We start from the raw sequence: 17,781 nt of genomic DNA, 5'->3' as shown, positions 1-17,781 counted from the left end.
CAATAGGGGGTGTGCATGAGGCAACTGATCGATGTTTCTCTCTCACCGATGTTTCTAACTCTCCCTTCCTCTCTGTAAAAAATCAATAAAATATATTAAAAAAAAAAAAAAAAAAAACTACATGGGAGGCGAGTGTGAGCGCTACCATGAATCAAGGCTGCCATCTGGTGGGCACCTCTGAGCACACCAAGTGCTATGGGGTTTCCTAGAGCAAGCATATCAAACTCAAAGGCTAACACGGGCCAAATAAACAAGGTTTAAGTTTATGTGGACCGCAAAAAAACCCCCCAAAAGCTTCAATTTTCATAGAAACGTAGTTTTATTTTGAAAAGTATAGTATAAAAAAAAAAAAAGAACAAGAGCAATGATAAACTTAATGTTTTCTTCCTGACACTTGGCATCTCTTCTCTGTTACTATCTTTTCTACTTCGGGGGAAATCTTGTCCATAGTGATTACTTTCAAAAGTGACCCAAGGTGAATGTCAGTAATTCTGGATCTGACAGGAGGCTTATTTCCTTTCATAATTGTAAATAACTGCTCACACCGTGATATTGGCTGGGCCATAAAAATATTCGCTGTGGGCCACAAGTGCCCCATGGGCCGCGAGTTTGACATGCTTGTCCTAGAGCATCCCAGCTGTAAGTCTGAGCCAGCCACGGACTCCCGCAGGAGAAAGGAAAGCAGGCAAGGCCCAGGTGAGCTTTACGCCCTCCAAGAAAAGAGAGGCAAAGAGGAAAAAAATATATCAAACTCAAAGCTTTCTAATGCCCAGGATCAGGGGAACACATGCTTCCTCCCCATCCCCCTTCTCTTTTTATTTTGTATTTTTCACATTCTGAGGCTACCTCAACTCATCATTTCTACTCCTGATTTGTGCTCTGAATCCCATCTCCTCTTGCTCTCTGGGGGCCTCCATCAGCCCTATATTTCCCAGTCCTTCCCCTCCCTTGGTCCTTGTCATATCACGTTTAAGAGTTTCATGCTTAGAACTCAACCTCCTTTCTCCTTGGCTTGCTCATTCTCTGGTTCTCTGCTCCTGACCTACATCTGCTGGCACCATTTCCTTGCCTTGCACCCCGAATTCTGCTGCTGTCTTCCTAAGTCCCAGCTTTCCTGTTGCATCCTCACTTCTCTGACCTCATCCTAGCACCTTGCTCTCATTGCACTGAACACTGTGGGCCACCCCTCCCCTAGGTGGCTGAAACGCTCTTCTTGGCTTCCAGACTCCCTACTCACCTCTAATTATTCTGCCCCTGGCTTCTTTTCCACTCTGCCCATTGCTTAAAGGCTGGCTTCTATGCAGGGCTCACCGCTCACCTTTTATAGCCAACCATGCATCAAGGCCCCAAGTATTTCTCTAGCCAAATCCATCCACTGCTTTGGGACCCTCTGCCACTCTCTGGTTCTAGTGTCCTCTCTCATCTGGAATACAGGCTTCCCTTCACTCGCTCTACCTTTACTACACTGTGGTCAGGGGCATATTTCCAAGGATGTTGCTCCCTTCGATGGCTCGTCACGGCTCTTAGGATCAAGTTCAGATGTGGCCCTACCTCACTGATCTGCTAACCTCTCCAGCCTGGCCTCTCATCACCCTCCATCTCTGGGGTTGAGCTCTCAAAAAATTAACTTGGTTCTTTTCCTTTAATCAGCCGCACACTCTCTCTCTTGCCTCCAGAACTCTGGTCCGTTATTTCCTCTGCCTGGAACTTACTTTCCCCCCTCTTCTGGGTAATGTTCTCAGGTCAATTCAGATGTCAATTTCCCTGGGCAAGAGGCCTCCTGGTAGACACCCTCTCTCTGTGATCCCTGGTACTGCACCTCCCTTCCCATTAAAACTGTTACCACACTGTTGTTGGTACCCTTTTCCTGGTTGCATTTGCCTTGAGAATGTAAATTTTGTGATAACAAGGCAAGAACTACCCTTTTTCATAACTTTCTTTGCAGTGGCTAGCTTAGTGCCCTTTTCTTCTATGCTTACAGTTTGCCAAGGCCTTGCTTCTCCACTCAAGGATGAATTCTCAACTTGCTCATGAGCTCCAGAAAAACATATTCAACTCCCTGCTGGGGGTCTTCATCTGGACGTACCTGAGGCATGTCCAACTCAAAATGCCCAAGTCTTAGGTCATCATCTTCCTCCTAAAGCAAACCCTCTTCTAGGACCTATCTCGGTAAATGGCCCCACTGCTTACCTGATGCCCCAGCCAGAAACCTCAATTTCTTCCTTGTTTCACTAAAAATAAACAAAAGCTTGCTGATTCTAACCAACTCCTCAGTATTTCTCATATCTACTCCTTGTACCAGCTGCCTCCCCTGGGTGTCTGAAGCCATCACCTTTTAACTGGAGCACTACGATTACCTCTAGTGTTTCTTCCCCACTCTGCAATGCCACCAGAAAGCTCTCACAGAATTCCAATTATGCCACACTCCTTTGCCATGCAACCACTCTAACTACATGTTCCACGTGGCACTGGTTCCAAGGAATGGTGCTGCTTGATAAAAAGTTCTATGCTGACACAGGTTTCGAATAAAGAGTTTAAATACAGCTAACCCCCTTCTCCCCCGGCTTTTCGCAGGACTTCTCAGAGCCCTTTTATGTGCAGACATACATCCTGACTCTACAAGAGAGCTATGCAGCAGTGAGCAGTTTCCCAAATCTATTTGGCCATGTACTTCTTTTTTCGTGGAGCATTTCAAGGTGCAGCTTTACAGTGAGAATTATTGCTTCCATAACTTTCCATTATCCACATGACACAATTCAAACTCCTTAGCAGAGGATGCAAACAAGGACTGTGAAGCCAGAATATGTGAGTTCATATTATGGCTGTGCCATTCACTTAGCTGTGTGACACTGTACAAACTCTTTTTCTCCATGCCTTTATTTCTTTACCTGTAATATGAGGATGTAATACAGTATTGCATAGGGTTGTTGTAAGGATTAGAGTTACTATTAATAATATGTGTAAAATGTGCAGGACAGTGCCTGGCACATGGTAAGTGCCCAGTAAATTCTATTTTCTATACATGGTCTTTTACCATCCTCACTTCCTCCTCCCGCCCACCCGCCTCAGCTGGTCAAAACCTCCAGTGCTCCAACTGCAGTCTCCCCATCTTCTCCATCCTCACTTCCTCCTATGAAGGGAGGTCTACATTTTCTACATTTGTCTCTGGTGCTGCTCTCCTTTTACCTGAAATTCCTCTTTAGTCTCCCTCCCTCCTTATTTATCCCCACCTCTTTGCTTTAAATTTTCCATGTTTTCCCTGGCCCACTATTGCACTTGCACATTCAACAAGTATTTTACCAGGTGGCTGCTATGTACCCGGCATTTCCTTAATGGAGAGCGAGTCAGGCATGTCATAGCATTTAACGTACTGGCATCAAGTCCATCTTTCTCTTCTATACCCTACCGGCTGCATTCCGCACATGCCCCTTTTACAAAGCTTGTCCCTTCATCCAATATCCTATTAGACTTTACACTGCTCCAGAATCTTCCATCTCTGTATCCCCAGCTCCTAGAACAATTTTTGGCACATCACATGCACCCAGTATAAATGTATTGATTGGATACAAGTCTCGGTCACTGTGCCAAGCCCCTCCACTGCCTAGCACGACGTGGGACCAGGCGCTGTTGTCTTTGGGTCTTAGTTTCCTTACGGGCACATAGAACAGGGTCAAACCTGTCTCCCAGCGCGGTGCGCGGCTGCGAGGCACAATCTGACTACGCAGTCCCACCCGGCGCACCGTGGGCGCGCACTGCGGAAGCCCCTTCCCCAGTTCTTGAAAGTAACCCGAAGACGAATGCGCAGGGCGGGGCGGATGACACCCAGGGGGGCTGTGTGGGCACCGCGGCACCCTCGGGTCCCCTGCCCGCCCGCCGGCCCCCGCACTCACGCTGCGAGCCGCAGCTGCTTCAGTAGGTGCGCTACCCGCGCGCGGGCTTCGGCCATGGCTGCGCAACCGTGTTCCCGTGGCCCCGCCCCCCCCCACGGGCCAATCACCGCCGCGCCCTCCTCCTCCCGCCCACCCACAGCTGGTCAAATCTCGTGGTTAGCACTTAGGGTGGCTCAGGGCTACTTTCCCACGAGTCAAAACCTCCAGTGCTCCAACTGCAGTCTCCCCATCTACCTTGGAAATTGCCACAGGGGTAACTGCTCCGTAGGGTCTTGGATACTTGAGTTTCTACTTCAAACCCTTTCATATGTGGGGAAAAGGGAAAAAAACAAGGGTATGCTTTTCCCAGTAATTTATTTAAAATGCTACACTTGAGTTCTTAAAGTATTTTCAGAAAAAACTAAGACACTCCTTTTAGCCCTAGCAGGTGTTGCCCAGTGGACAGAGCATTGGCCTGCAGAAGGAAGGGTCCCGGGTTCGATCAGGTCAAGGGCACATACCTGGGTTGCAGCCTCCTCCTAGCCCCCCCCCCCCCCCCCGCCCTGGTGGGGGCGTGCAGGAAGCAACTAATTGATTTCTGTCTTTCCCTCTAACGAAAACAAACAACAAACCATATCCTCGGGTGAGGATTAAAGATTAAATGCTCCCTGAATGGCTTGGCTTTTGATGAAGTTGCTCCAGGATTCCATTAAATGGTATACTCTGGGAGGGCTTAGCAGCCCCAAGTGTACCATGTCCAAGTGGGAAAGTTGATCAATGATCAACTTGGAAAAGTTCAACTTTAACTTAATCAGAAAGTATCCTAAGTACTGAACAAGTGTCTTAAGTAACCTGTATGAAATCTATTTTCTTTCATAGCAATTTCTAAAGTAACCTTATTAAAATGAGACAACACTGAAAAAAAAATGAATTCCCAATTTTAATTTCCTATCAATTGTCAGGCCAAACAGCAGAGTATAATGGCTCTCAGCTCTGTAATAGCAGCAAAAAAAGACCCCCTGGATTTGGGATCTATGAATACTTTTCAGGAGATATTTATTAGGGAGAGAGAACAAGAATGGCAATAAAATTTCAACACCTAAACAAACCAGCTCCAGGCCAATTTGACAAATGAATCTCAAGATACTGTTTCAATTAAGAATTTTGTAGGCTGTCTTCCCAAAACAGCTCCTATTTGAAGCTTTAAAAAAAATTGGGGACATTAACGTTGAGAAAGATTTAAGTATTTTCTGGATTAATAACAATTACCACCGTTATTCAGTTATACCCAAACTTATAATTTACAGCAAGCAAATCAATATTTTGTGTTGAAAAGCAGGAAATCTTTTTTCAGAAAAACCAATTATACTATACCTTCAATACTGTGTCTGATACTAAAAGAAGTATTTTTTTTTACAGTGGTGTTACTAAAATCATAAGTTTGCTTCTTTTTTGGAAAGTAAAAGAAAATAATATGTGCCAGATATCCAGGTCACTGGCTTTACTTAACAATAGCCAAACAGTGAAAAGCAACATTAGATACAGACACACTTTTATTAAATAACTTCACAACAATTACTTTTAAGGTCAGTTCTGAAACCTTTCTGTGTGCTCCCAGCTACTTTGATAAATACACAAGCTTGTTACAAAAATAAAGCTGGTCATACTATTTTGTCTCTGAAATATGAACTGTCCCTCATACCACATCCAACGTTAATAAAAAAAAAAAATACATCCTTTAAATCTCCAGCCAAAGACATGGTTATTGGAAAAACATTAATTTGTAAAGTCCAACATTTTCATAGTATCTTGAGGGGAGGGTAATCCTATCCCTTCAACCTCAATGAAGGCGGTGGCCACCTACTTCTGCATCCCCCTGCAGGACTTAGACCTTAACATTTAGAGTAGTTCTTGGTTTACAGGTCAGAGGGTCAACTTCACTTCCTCTTCTTCCCTCCTTGGTGTTGCCCTCCTTTCCTCTTGCCACCCAAGCCGGGCGGCCCGGAATTCATCTTGCCTCCCAAGCCGCCTTTCCTCTTACCCCCCTGGTTGGGCGGACCCCCTTTCCTCCTGCCCCCAGGACCCTGCCGGCCCCCCTTTCTCTTGCCCTTTTGGCTCATTTTTCTCCTCTTGGCCGCCTCCTCCTGGTCTTCCTCCCTCATCTGCTTATTGGTGGCCCTTGTCACGTCCAGCTGAGGCTTTTTGCTGTTCATGACCCGCAGCATCTCCAACTGGCTCTTTTTCTCCGCTGCAAAGTCCCCGAAAAGAGGCTGAAACTTCCTCTTCTTGCCGGAGCCCCGGGGGGCCTTCTCCTTGGGCAGGAGCTCCTGAAAGCGCCCCACTGAAGCGGTGGAGACCTTGGCCACTTGCAGGGCGCGGCCCAGCTCCTGCTTACTCTGGTGTCCCGTAGGGTGCATCCCGGCCGAGCTGGGGAGCCGCATCTTGTGCGCGCGGGCTAAGTTACGCAGCCTGTTCAGCTCGTTCTTGGCCACCCGTTCCTTCTTAGCCTGAATGCGCTTGGCGAACTGGTCCTCCAAGGGGTCGGAACTACCGGGCACCTCGATCAGCCACTCCTTGGTGTCGTCGCGGGCGCGCTGGTAGCCCCAGCGGCGTCGCCACTGGCCGCTTACCTCGTCCCACACCAGATTGGTCTTCTTTTTGGGCCGGATGCCCTTGAGGCGCGCGAACTGCTGCCAGCGGGTAAGCGGCCGCGGCCGGGGCACTGGCTTCTCGCGCGGCAGGCGAGTGGTGGGCTCCGGCAACCGCGCCACCAGCGCCTCCTCTACGCGCTCCGTGGGCAACTGCCACAGCTGGTTGATAAGCAGCTGCGTGTTGTCCCGCGCCAAGGCCCGCAGTTCGGCCTCCGGGGTGGGTTCCCCGCGCCGCAGGCCCGTGGGAGGATTCCGGTCCGAGGCCAGCAGGTTACCCAGGTCGAACTCCAGCTCCAGCTCCTTGTGCACCGTGATGCGCTGCAACTTGTCGGCTTCGTCTCGCTCCGCCTTTGCCAGCAGCTCCTCCACGCTCTGGCCCTCCATGGTCCCGGCTCCGCTCACTAGCTCCAGTAAAACAATTCAAACTACTTCTCTGCCTGCGCCGGCTCAAGCCGGGGTAACACAACCACGTGCGAGAGCCCAGACGCTCACCCCGGAAGAGAAACCTTCACTTCCGGAGCAACCGGAACTGGCTCATAATCCGGGCGACTGGAGGAGAGGCCGGCAGAGGGCAGTGTTGGAGAGCAGATGGGATTCGAAGCGGCCCTTTTGGCTCGTGCCCGGATGGGGCGGAGCTGGTGCGAGAACCCGGACTACAAATTCCAGGGTCCAGTTGGGACCGCGGCTCCCCGGAGGCGGCGGCGGCGGCGCAGGTGGGCGGCGCAAGTTCCTGGGCCCGCGGAGTGTGGGGTTCCGGAGCGGTTCTGTCACGATATCGGTGAAAATGTGTTCTCAAGGTGTTTAGCCAGTCAGCCCTTGTTGAGACTGGACAGATTATATTTCACCAGAACCCTGACCCGTTCGTGGGGGTCCTGGGTTAGGGCCGAGAAAGACACTTCCCACAGACACGTGGAGCCAAGTGCGGACTTGGTTTGCCTTGGGCGCCCGCGGGGCTGACAGACCGCGGGGAGTGGTGGGAACCCACCCCGCCCGCCGAGCCCGGCAGCTCCGAGTCTGGGCTGCGTGCTCGCCTGGCTTGTGGCGGAAGAGCGCCAGGCTATTCCGCTGGATTGCCTGGTTCCAGTCCTGACTGTGCCACTGTTTGACTTTCAGCTTTAACTTCTCTGGGCCTATTTAAAATCTATTTTTATTGATTTCAGAGGTGAAGTGGGAGAGGGGAGAGAAACATCAGTGATGAGAGAGCATCATTGATCGGCTGCCTCCCAGACACCCCACACCGGGGATGGAGCCCACAACCCCGGCAGGTGACCTGATTGGAATCCAATGGTGACCTCCTGGTTCATGGGTCCATACTCAACCACTGAACCACACCAGTCTGTTTTAAAATCTGTAATCTTCCAGGGCTAGTATAAAGATAAATTGAGTTAATATGCTTCCAAGGGAGATTAGACTAGGGCCTGGAACTTGTAAGTGCTGGATAAATGTTAGCTGCATACCAGTTACTATTTAATTTTCATCAAGACTCGGGAGAGCTAAGCTGAAGAGGCAGTTTCACACGGTGATTAAACACTAGGATCTAGAGGCAGACCTAGGGTTACTGTAACCACCTTGGACAGGTTGTTTAACTTAAGTCCTATTCATAAGTTGATGAATATGAAACAGTTTCTGGTACATAGTAAGCACTCAGTAAGTCTTAGCTGTTGTTATTCATCATATTCTCTGATGACAAAGGACGGCTCAGGGAGGTAAAATGACTTGTCTAAGGTTGTACAACAAGCATGTCAAACTCAAAGGCTAACACGGGCCAAATAAGGTTTAAGTTTATGTGGGCCGCAAAAAAACAAAAGCTTCAATTTTCATAGAAACGTAGGTTTATTTTGATAGAGACATGCTGAATACAGAGGGCTGAAATAAATGAGTAATCGTTAACATAAAATAATAGAACATTTTAATAAAAATTTAATATTTTTTCTTGAACATTCACTTAGCAGACACTGAATAACTGCACAAATTAATAAGTGTAACGCAAATAAACCTATTTTTTTCTTTTTTTTTTGCCTTTTTTTTACATTTTTTTAATTGAGGTATTATATGTGTACATATCTTACCATTACCCCCCCCACCCCACACCCATACATGCCCTCACCCCCCAGAGTTTTGCGTCCATTGTTTATGCTTATATGCATGCATACAAGTCCTTCGTTTGATTTCATATCTCCCCCACCTCTCCCTAACTTTCCCCCTGTAATTTGAAAGTCTGTTTGATGCTTTACTGTCTCTGTATCTACCTTTTTGTTAATCACTTTATAATGTTCTTTACTATCCATAAATGAGTGAGATCATGTGGTATTTTTCTTTCATTGACTGGCTTATTTCACTTAGCATAATGTTCTCCAATCCCATCCAGGTTGCTGCAAATGATGAGAATTTTTTCTTGTTCTCTGAAAGGGAAATATTTCCTGTTTCGCACACCCAACAAGTCAGTACAAGATGAATGACGTGGCAATCGGCTACTAAAATAATTTGCTGCTATATTAGTGGAGAGAAATGGTGCGCCTGCGCGTAAGGCACGTAAGGGAAATGAATGCAACATGATGATAGTAATCAGTCATTAGCAAACATTGTAGTTCGTTATTAATAACTAGAGTCTCAGGTGCATGAAATTCATGCATGGGTAGGGTCCCTAGGCCTGGCCGGCAATCAGGGTCAATCAGGTTCTCCACCTTCTGGCCTCCCTGCCTCCTTCCCTTGCTCCCTCAGCGCCCTGCTGCCGCTGGTCACCTGCCATGTTCCACACCACACCCTGGTGGTCAGTGCACATGATAGCAAGTGATGGAACTCCCGAGATGACAATTTGCATATTAGCCTTTTATTATATAGGATTATGTATAACAGGATATTGTAAAAATTAAGTTACGAAATTTTTATTAAAACTTTTTTTACATACCATTATATTGGCTGGGCCGCAAAAATATTCGTGTGGGCTGCGTGTGGCCCGCAGGCCACGAGTTTGATATGCTTGTTGTACAACTAGGAAACGTGGGAGCAGGAGGTAGCTTACTCACAGCTTTAAGACTATTTACATATTCTCTGTAATGTCTTCAGGCTCTTGACACTCTAAAAGTGTGGTCTCTGGACCAGCATCATAGCCCCAGCTGGGAGTTTGTTAGAAATGCAGAATTTCTGGCCTCATCCCAGATGTAATAATTCAGAGCCTTCATTTTAACAAAATCTCTAGGTGATGAGTATGTATGGTTGAGTTTGGGAGTCCCTGCTGATTGTGAGGTTAAGGTTTTGTTTTCCTTTAAAGGGAGTTTGGAAGTAGTGAAGAAGGGGTTACGCTGGAGAATTAACCCATAGAAATGGACATAATTGCCATTAGGAAGTAAATTCATTTGAGTTTCTGCTAGAGAGGGCTTTAAATACAGCCTCATCTGTCATGTATGCTCCCTGAGTTTGGTCTCTTCTTGAGCTCACTATCTTTCCTCAGCTGTCATTTGTTCATTCACTCATAAACATTTAATGAACACATTTAAAAAATATATTTTTTTAATTGATTTCAGAGAGGGAGAGAGAGATAGAAACATCAATGATGAGAGAGAATCATTGATTGGCTGCCTCCTGCACACCCCCTACTGGGGATTAATTGAACACATTTTATGCTTCAGGAATTTTGCTAGAATCTTCTTTTTTCCTCTTTTCTAAAAGCATTTTAGGATTTTCCAGGGTTTTTCTGAGCTTTTACCTTAACACTTAGCACCATGTCTTTAATACCAACCATTCCCTGAGCCAAGACTTTTAACCTTAAAGCTTTTGAGATTTGCCTTAGGAGAGAGTTAAGAACATTGACAGTTGCTCTGGACTTGGCTTAGCTTCTGATTCATTTACACATATAATAAACATTTGAATGACTACCATGTTCAAAGATTATTGAGAACAGCAGGGAAGAAAGAAAAGTAAAGACAAATTTACCCTGTGGCATAATTGGGCATTTAATAGGAAGTACACCTATGTAGAATTTATCTCTTCTATCAATCTGAGCTAGGAAAAAAAATCAGATGTCAACATGTGCTGAATGGTATGAATTCTCATTGGATGAAATGCTACTTGGTGTGAATCATACAGGTCAGCTCTTAATTGAACTTTAATTGTTTTATGCTCAATGGTTTTTTAGTCCAAGGGCATTTTAATTTTCTTGATGATTGGAGATCGATTTTTACTTCCACTTTGCTGAGCAGAGTACTGGATGTGTAATAGATACTCAATACATGATTGTTTGAAAGAATAAGCCTAACAGACTTTTCTAAATTATGAAAGGATTAATGTTGGCTGTGTTAGATTCAAGGTGAGCAAAACTGGTAAGGTGGGGAATTAGGGTTATAAAAAAGTCTTTATTGAGGCAAGAAGGTAAGTGATGATCTCCAGCTTGCATTTGTATCTTTATATTAGGCAACACTGCAGTGTCAAGAAGAATAGAGCTTGCCAGGGATGTGCAAATGTATGTGAAATTATTTTAATAATACAGCAAATGGTTGCACATATTATCTTTTCCCTTTGTTGGCTTTTCCCTACCCGCCCCCCTCTTTGTTGGTTTCCCTTCCTCCTTTGTTCCCATATGTCAGGGCTCTCAAGTTTGGTATTAGGCCCTCCTTCTTTTCTCTTTATACATGCTCTTTATGCCATGTCATCCACTCTCTTGGTGTCAGCTAACATTTCTGTGCAGATGGTTTTTAGAAGCATATCTTTCTTTCCTTTTCAGAGCTTTAGGCTCAAATCTCCAATCTCCTGCTGGGCTCTTCCACCAAACTCAACATGTGTAAGGTTACATACACATCATCTTCCCTCGAATTTCTTCTTCATTGTCTATCCATCCACTCCAATTTGTTTATAGAAGCTTTTTATGCCCAAGGTTCTGTGCAAGGCATTGGGAATACAATAGTTAGTAAAAATAGGTTCAATGGAGGTTATTGTCATTTTAGTCTAGTAATTTAGGCTTAAAACTGGGATGTCATCTTTGACTTTTCTTTTTCCATCTCCAAATCCATTCAGGCAAAATACTGTTAAATTTGTCTCATATTGTGCCCTTTCCATTTCTTCTACCATGACTTTACCCCTAGATAGGGTCTTTTCCATTTGCTTCTCTAGATCCTTCCTCCACTCTGCTCTCTGCCCCTGGCATCCAGCTGGGTGTAGCAGTGACAAAAGATCAGAGGGTGGGAAGAGAGTAAGGTGAAGCCCTGTATGCCTCCAGCCCTCTGCACATTGCTATTGGTTGGCTGGTTCTTCTAAAAGGCCATAGCTCCACTCAGGCAGCTCTCTCCTTGCAGCCACCCTCTCCCAGCTCCTCTAACTTCTCCCCTGCTTCCTGTAGGCCTGGGAGTGGTTACAGCTCTCGCCATTGTAGCACTTTTATTTTTGAGTTTTCTTAAACTCTGCCCACATTTTTGTAATATTCCCATTGTTGATCATTTTTAAATTACCCAGGTTGACTACTACATTTTTCCTCCCAGGACCCTGACTGATACCCAGAGATCTATCCCAGAAACATCCTAACAGTTTCCTGCCTCGGCTCTCTCTGCCGGCCAGTTCTGAGGATTTATCTTCCAGAGACCTGGCCAAATCACTTTACTCAAAAACTCCCTTCTCTACCCAACAAAATATGATTGTTCTTGGTGTTGGATATTTATGATCTAGTCCCAAGCAACTCTTGACTCACATTGTATGATAGTGCTGCTTATGCTTATTTTCTAAATATTTCTTCCCCATTCCTATTTTTTTTATCTTAGCTTTCTACAAACGTAAGAACAGTTATCAAAAAAGGCAAAAATTACATGCAGGAAAGAAGAAGCAACAATTGCATTTTTGTAGCAACTATTGAGACGTTTTCATTAACAAAAGTAAACCTATAGGGAGATTAAACCCTCACCTTCAATCAGGAACAGGAAAGTTAAAGACATGAAAGAAAGCAACACCTTTCACCTTCCCTCAAAACGTAATTACTTTGGCCAGTAAAACATTTTTGTAAGCAATTTCTTCATTCTTTTGATATTGCATTAACTTAGTGAAAGGGTTAACTGGAGAACACAAGGATTGAGCCTTACAAAAGCTAACAAATGTCAAAGAGGAAACTCTGTTAGCCTAAGCCTTGCACAAACATGCTCCCCTTGAATGGTTATTTTACAGAAATTCCTGAAGACCCCCCTCCCCGCCCCCCAGAAAGGACGTCTGGCGCCAGCAGAAGGACAAAGGGCAAGGCCTTCAAACTACAGACCAGATAATGGGTCAGTCAAGCTGAAGCCCCATCTGCAGCTCTCCCTGAGCGCATAAAAAGTCTGCTCCCTCCCCAATTCACCGCTGGCGCTTTCACCTGCACCCAGGTGACTGGAATAAGTATAATTTTGATTACACTGAGCCTTGAGTCCGTTCTGTGTGACCCCGGCCCAACCCTGAACCTTTCACTTAGATTTACATGCTAAATATTTTTCAGTTGCCTCTCTTTGGTAGTGAAAATTTTTAGGGATAATTCAACCATTCTTTCAACATAGTTATTATTTTTGTGTAGGAAATTCAATGTGCCAGTACTTTGACAAAGTAGTAAAAAAGGACCCTTAAAATGCTTATTTTATTCACATAGTTTGGCAGTACCTGAAGGGAAAATTTATTTTAGAAATTCCTTAATCAGAGACAAAAATCTGTGTATTCATTTGTTTTAGTTTTAGTCAGAAATCTGTACAAAATATAATTATTTTTAAAAGGAACAAAGAAGGTATAGCATTAAAATTTTGTGTAGATAGCGTAGAAGCAGATAACACACACACACACACACACACACATACACACACACACACACACACACACACACACACACACACTTATATTTGCCTAGAAAGTACTTTGGATTTTAGGATAGTAAAAATGATGGTAGTATTTTCTAATTGACTTAATTTGTTTTGCTCTCTGTAAAATACACAATGATTTCTCTTTGTGAGTTTTTTAAATTGGTAAATGCAGTTTTCTTTATTTGCCAAATCTTATCACTACCTATAGATAGGTAAGCATCACTGGCTGATGGTTTTCATTCATAAGACTTTATCACCAAGACCGAAGGGAATGAGATTGGTGTTAGGCTTCAGATTTTATATCTATAAGAAGTTCAATAAGAGAACAAAAGATTGATATAAAAAGGAAAACTGAAGTTTCAGAATTTTAGGGATATTTGTACTCAAAGAAACCAGTTATCCTTTTCTATTATATTTTAATTTTTGAAAGTAAGATTATAATGAGTAAGAAGTCCTTTTGTGTATTCTTAATCATAAAATATGAATGGCTTTTGCAAATAACTTTAGAGTGATTTATTCTTGATTAGGCAACTGAGTCATAAATGCCTTTCCTCTCAGGAAAGCAACTTTGTTGTCATGCAACCTTCAGTTTTTCTTTGCAGCCATAGACCATCTGTGAATATACATTAATCACATTTTCTTTTAAATTTCCCACATAAGCAATATTAATAATATACAGCAAGTTACTGCTGTGACAAATAAACATTAATTCCTAGCTTCTCTTAATCAAGCATTGTTTCTGAACACTATTGATCTATTATTTTTTAGAATACATCTATGAAAAAATATTAGTAGAAATACTGAAACTATAATTACACTAGAGGCCCGGTGCACAAATTTGTGTACAGGTGGGGTCCCTCAGCCTGGCTGGTGATTGGGGCTGATCGGGGCCATCTCACCTAGTCCCGATCAGGGCTGATCTCGGCCAGCTGGCTGGGGGGAGGGACAGCAGGAGATTGGCTGGCTGTGGGAGGTTGGCTGTGGGAGCACACTGACCACCAGGGGGCAGCTCCTGCATTGAGCATCTGCTCCCTGTTGGTCAGTGCATGTTGTAGCTACCGGTTGTTCGGTCTACTGGTCATAATGGTCGCTTAGGTTTTTATATATACAAATGTAAGGTAAGTTCTATAGCCAACACTTTCCTTTTTCTAGGTATTTTTACTTGCCAAAGGAAAGAGCCTCTTATTGGCAAGGAGGTGTCATTGTATCCTTATTAGCATCCAAGAATGCACTGCAGTCTCATCTAGTTCCCTGAGCTACTTGGTAATGCACAAGATTCAGTTGCTTGTGGAGTGTACACTTTCCCACAAGGCCTAAATAGAACTTGTTATTTAGAATACTATATAATCCTATGTAATGAAAGGATAATATGCAAATAGTCAACCAATCAAAGCATAATATGCTAATGTATGCTAAGGCTGCTCAACCACTCGCTATGTTGTGCACTGACCACCAGGGGGCAGACAGTTAACTGGTTGACCAGTCGCTATGACGTGCACTGACCACCAGGGGGTAGGTTAGCTTGCTGCTGGGGTCTGGCCAATTGGGACTGAGTGAGATGGGCCGGACATGCCTTGGAGTCCTCCTGTGGTCCCTCCCCTGCCTGATAGTGCACCGGTGGGGTCCCTCAGCCTGGCCTGCACCCTCTCGCAATCCAGGACCCCTCTGGGGATGTCGGAGAGCCTGTTTCAGCCCGATCCCGCAGGCCACTTCCCTTGGGAGGGTGCCAGATGCAGGGCTCATAGCTGGCGAGCACTGCTATGGCAAGCGTGAGCCCTCCAGATTGGGACTGATTGGATGCGAGCCTGTGGCAGGCACAGTGGGCTGGGATGAGTGGGAGTGGCAGGTAGGAGCTGCAGGCAGCGTTGGACTGGGTTTTGGCCCAATCCCTGCAGGCCACCCAGGGGGGGGGTTATCCATGCATGAATTCGTGCTCCGGGCCTCTAGTGTATAAATAATGTTCCTGGTACTTTCCAGTGTTTATTTCACTTGCTTCCTTATCCAAGATAATGTTAATTTTCAGTTGGGGAAGCTGACTTATTGTGGTGGGTTCCAGGTTCCCTTCTCCGGAAAGCCTGTGGATTTAAAAGGAGATACAGTTTAGGTCTCAGGCTTCAGTTTATTATTATATTGGAAGTAAAAGGTTTTGACTAGATGGTCTTTTTGATTCATCTCTGTGAATCAGTATTATACTATTGATTCTTTTGTTAAAAATTTTATGCTCTTCAGGTGTTCCAATATTATCTATACTAATAATAGAGGAATATGCAAATTGTCCGGGATGCCGTCATAGTAACAATAATGTCCCAAACAGCAGGCTGCATGGGGCGACCAGGCCGGCAGGGGGTTTAGTGAGGGACGACCAAACGACTGAACAGCAGGCTGTATGGGGCGACCAGGCTGGCAGCAGGGGGGAGAGTTGGGGGCGACCAGGCCATCAGGGGAGGCAGTTGGGGGTGACCAGGCCAGCAGGGGGGCAGTTAGGGGCGATCAGGCAGACAGGCAGAGGCGGTTAGGGTGATCAGGCTGGTAGGGGGGGGCATTTAGGGGCGATCAGGCAGGCAGGCAGGTGAGCAGTTAGGAGCCAGCGGTCCTGGATTATAAGAGGGATGTCCGACTGCCGGTTTAGGCCCAATCCCCGGGATTGGGCCTAAACCGGCAGTCAGACATCCCCGAGGGGATTGGAGAGGATGAAGGCTGGGCTGAGGGAACCTCCTCTCTGGGCACAAATTTCGTGCACCGGGCCTCTAGTTTTCTTATAAAGTGCTTTTACTGTTTCTTTTTTCTCTTTTTAAAATTTATTGATTTTAGAGAGGGGAAGAGGGAGAGAAAGAAACATTGATTTGTTGTTCTACTTATTTATACATTCATTGGTTGATTCTTGTATGTGTCCTGACTGGGGATCGAATCCCCAACCTTGGTTTATCAGGAAATACTCTAACCAACTGAGTTATCTGACCAGGGCTTCTGGTCATTGATTAAAGTTTATTTATTTTAAATTCTTTGATTAAAGTTTTTGACTAATATATTTTATTTTACAACCTCCCCCACCCCAGAGTCATTTATCTAATTCCTGGGCTGGTTGTATGACTTCACACAGTGGAACAGCTCCCTGCATGCACAAGGAGACTGTGACTACACAAGTGCTAATGAGTTTTTAATGACATGGAGGCTAATTATTGTGTTTATAGGTTATTCATGATCTTTTCTTTTTTCTTTAGTTAACCATTAAACTACTTTGAGAATTGGAAGGTAGGGTAGAGAATGAGCAAGGTATAGTTCATTTTTCTATTTGTTAGTGATTCTGGAAAAATGTCTTCTAGGGAAAAAGATAGAAGACAGATTTATAAAATATTTATTAAAATATTTATATTTTATAAGGTCAGGTCTGAGAATGAAAGATTTTGGATTGGCTTTATCTGTGTCTTTCCGGGCTCAAGATGTGGAAATGATGATATTCTTTGATTATTATAGTTATAGAAAAGTTTTAAATAAAGCTTCAAAGTTAACTTCCTCAAATAATAAAATTGGGGCAGTTTTGTTTTTCCTAGCTTGGTGTTGATTCAGAGAAAACTAATGAGAGAATTTCAAAATATGAAAGGTAAAGTAGAATAAAATATAACATTTCTGGAATGTTTGGTAATTATCATTCTGAGAAAGATTCTCGGTGATTTCTGGCCTGATTACCTGGAGACAAATTCCCAAAGGGATAATCACCCCATCTGAATAATGGGCTAACATTATTTCTCAATTTTAGAGCTCTGTGAGTTGGAGATTGTCAGGTCCAGCCTGACGATTGAACCGGGCTGAGGTAGGGAGGTGGGATTTGAGAAGAGAAAGAAAGACAGGACAGCGGGATTCGGGAGGTCCACAGCTCTCGAGAAGCTCTGGCAACTTTTATTAGTAATACAGTGCTTTTTATACATAAGACACTAAGCAGGGAATCACTCACAAGGAAAACATTCTTTGTTTCTCTAAAATCACTACTGGAGGGATAAGTTGAAGGACAGGTTTCTTGTTACAATAAATCTCACTAGTTGGGTACATATTTCTTGGTCAGCCATGAAAGTAGCTCTTATCCTACTGATAGCAGTCATATAAACAAACCCTGGGAAAGCTCTGTAGGCAGGGGCTGCTCTCGTTATACTGATTAGTTGCCATCCAAACAGGCCTGGGAAATCTGTGTGGGTAGGTACCAGCCTTGCTAGCCCCTACAGATGCAAGGACCATGTCAGCTTACAGCCCGTTCCCCACAGATCCCCCTTCTCTGTCTTGTAAGCAAAGTTCATGTAGTCCTATTTGCAGGGACCGGATACTGGATCCAATGGTTCGGAAGCAGACTGGAATTAAACAGAGAATAACGAGAGCAAGGATAACAATAATCAACAGAGACCAGATAAATGACTGCAATCCATGAAAAGACATAAGGCTTAGGATTTTATCAAAAATATTCTGTGCCAC

At 44.6% G+C, this 17,781-nt stretch overlaps 3 protein-coding genes across 9 annotated transcripts in view; 1 reads left to right on the top strand and 2 right to left on the bottom strand.

Moving 5' to 3' along the window:
* Positions 1–3,946, bottom strand: part of ADHFE1 (alcohol dehydrogenase iron containing 1) — a 31,101-nt gene extending 27,155 nt beyond the window's left edge. The window contains exon 1 of the mRNA XM_008150373.3: positions 3,891–3,946. Within this exon, the coding sequence (XP_008148595.1) occupies positions 3,891–3,946 (56 nt within the window). The remainder of the gene's footprint in view (positions 1–3,890) is intronic.
* Positions 3,947–5,404: 1,458 nt separating this feature from the next.
* RRS1 (ribosome biogenesis regulator 1 homolog) lies at positions 5,405–7,000 on the bottom strand. The gene has a single exon (XM_008150374.3). It carries the CDS (start codon positions 6,902–6,904, stop codon positions 5,807–5,809), a length of 1,098 nt encoding a protein of 365 aa, XP_008148596.1. The 5' UTR covers positions 6,905–7,000; the 3' UTR covers positions 5,405–5,806.
* A 129-nt stretch (positions 7,001–7,129) lies between these two features.
* Positions 7,130–17,781, top strand: part of CRH (corticotropin releasing hormone) — a 339,387-nt gene continuing 328,735 nt past the window's right edge. For 6 of the 7 annotated variants that reach the window (XR_008554543.1, XR_008554542.1, XR_008554541.1 and 3 more), the window contains exons 1-2: positions 7,130–7,233; positions 12,665–12,858. The gene's annotated coding sequence lies outside the window, so the exon portion shown is untranslated. The remainder of the gene's footprint in view (positions 7,234–12,664; positions 12,859–17,781) is intronic. The other variant, XM_054708335.1, reaches the window with a different exon arrangement.

Source organism: Eptesicus fuscus, chromosome 19 (genome assembly GCF_027574615.1).
Source record: "Eptesicus fuscus isolate TK198812 chromosome 19, DD_ASM_mEF_20220401, whole genome shotgun sequence".
NCBI lineage: Eukaryota > Metazoa > Chordata > Mammalia > Chiroptera > Vespertilionidae > Eptesicus > Eptesicus fuscus.
The sequence above is the reverse complement of the archived record's forward strand: the minus strand, read 5'-3'. Positions and strand labels throughout refer to the sequence as shown.

Bases quoted from the DNA above. Each gene is read 5' to 3' on its own strand.
- RRS1 (XM_008150374.3), bottom strand. From the start codon at position 6,904: ATGGAGGGCCAGAGCGTGGAGGAGCTGCTGGCAAAGGCGGAGCGAGAC.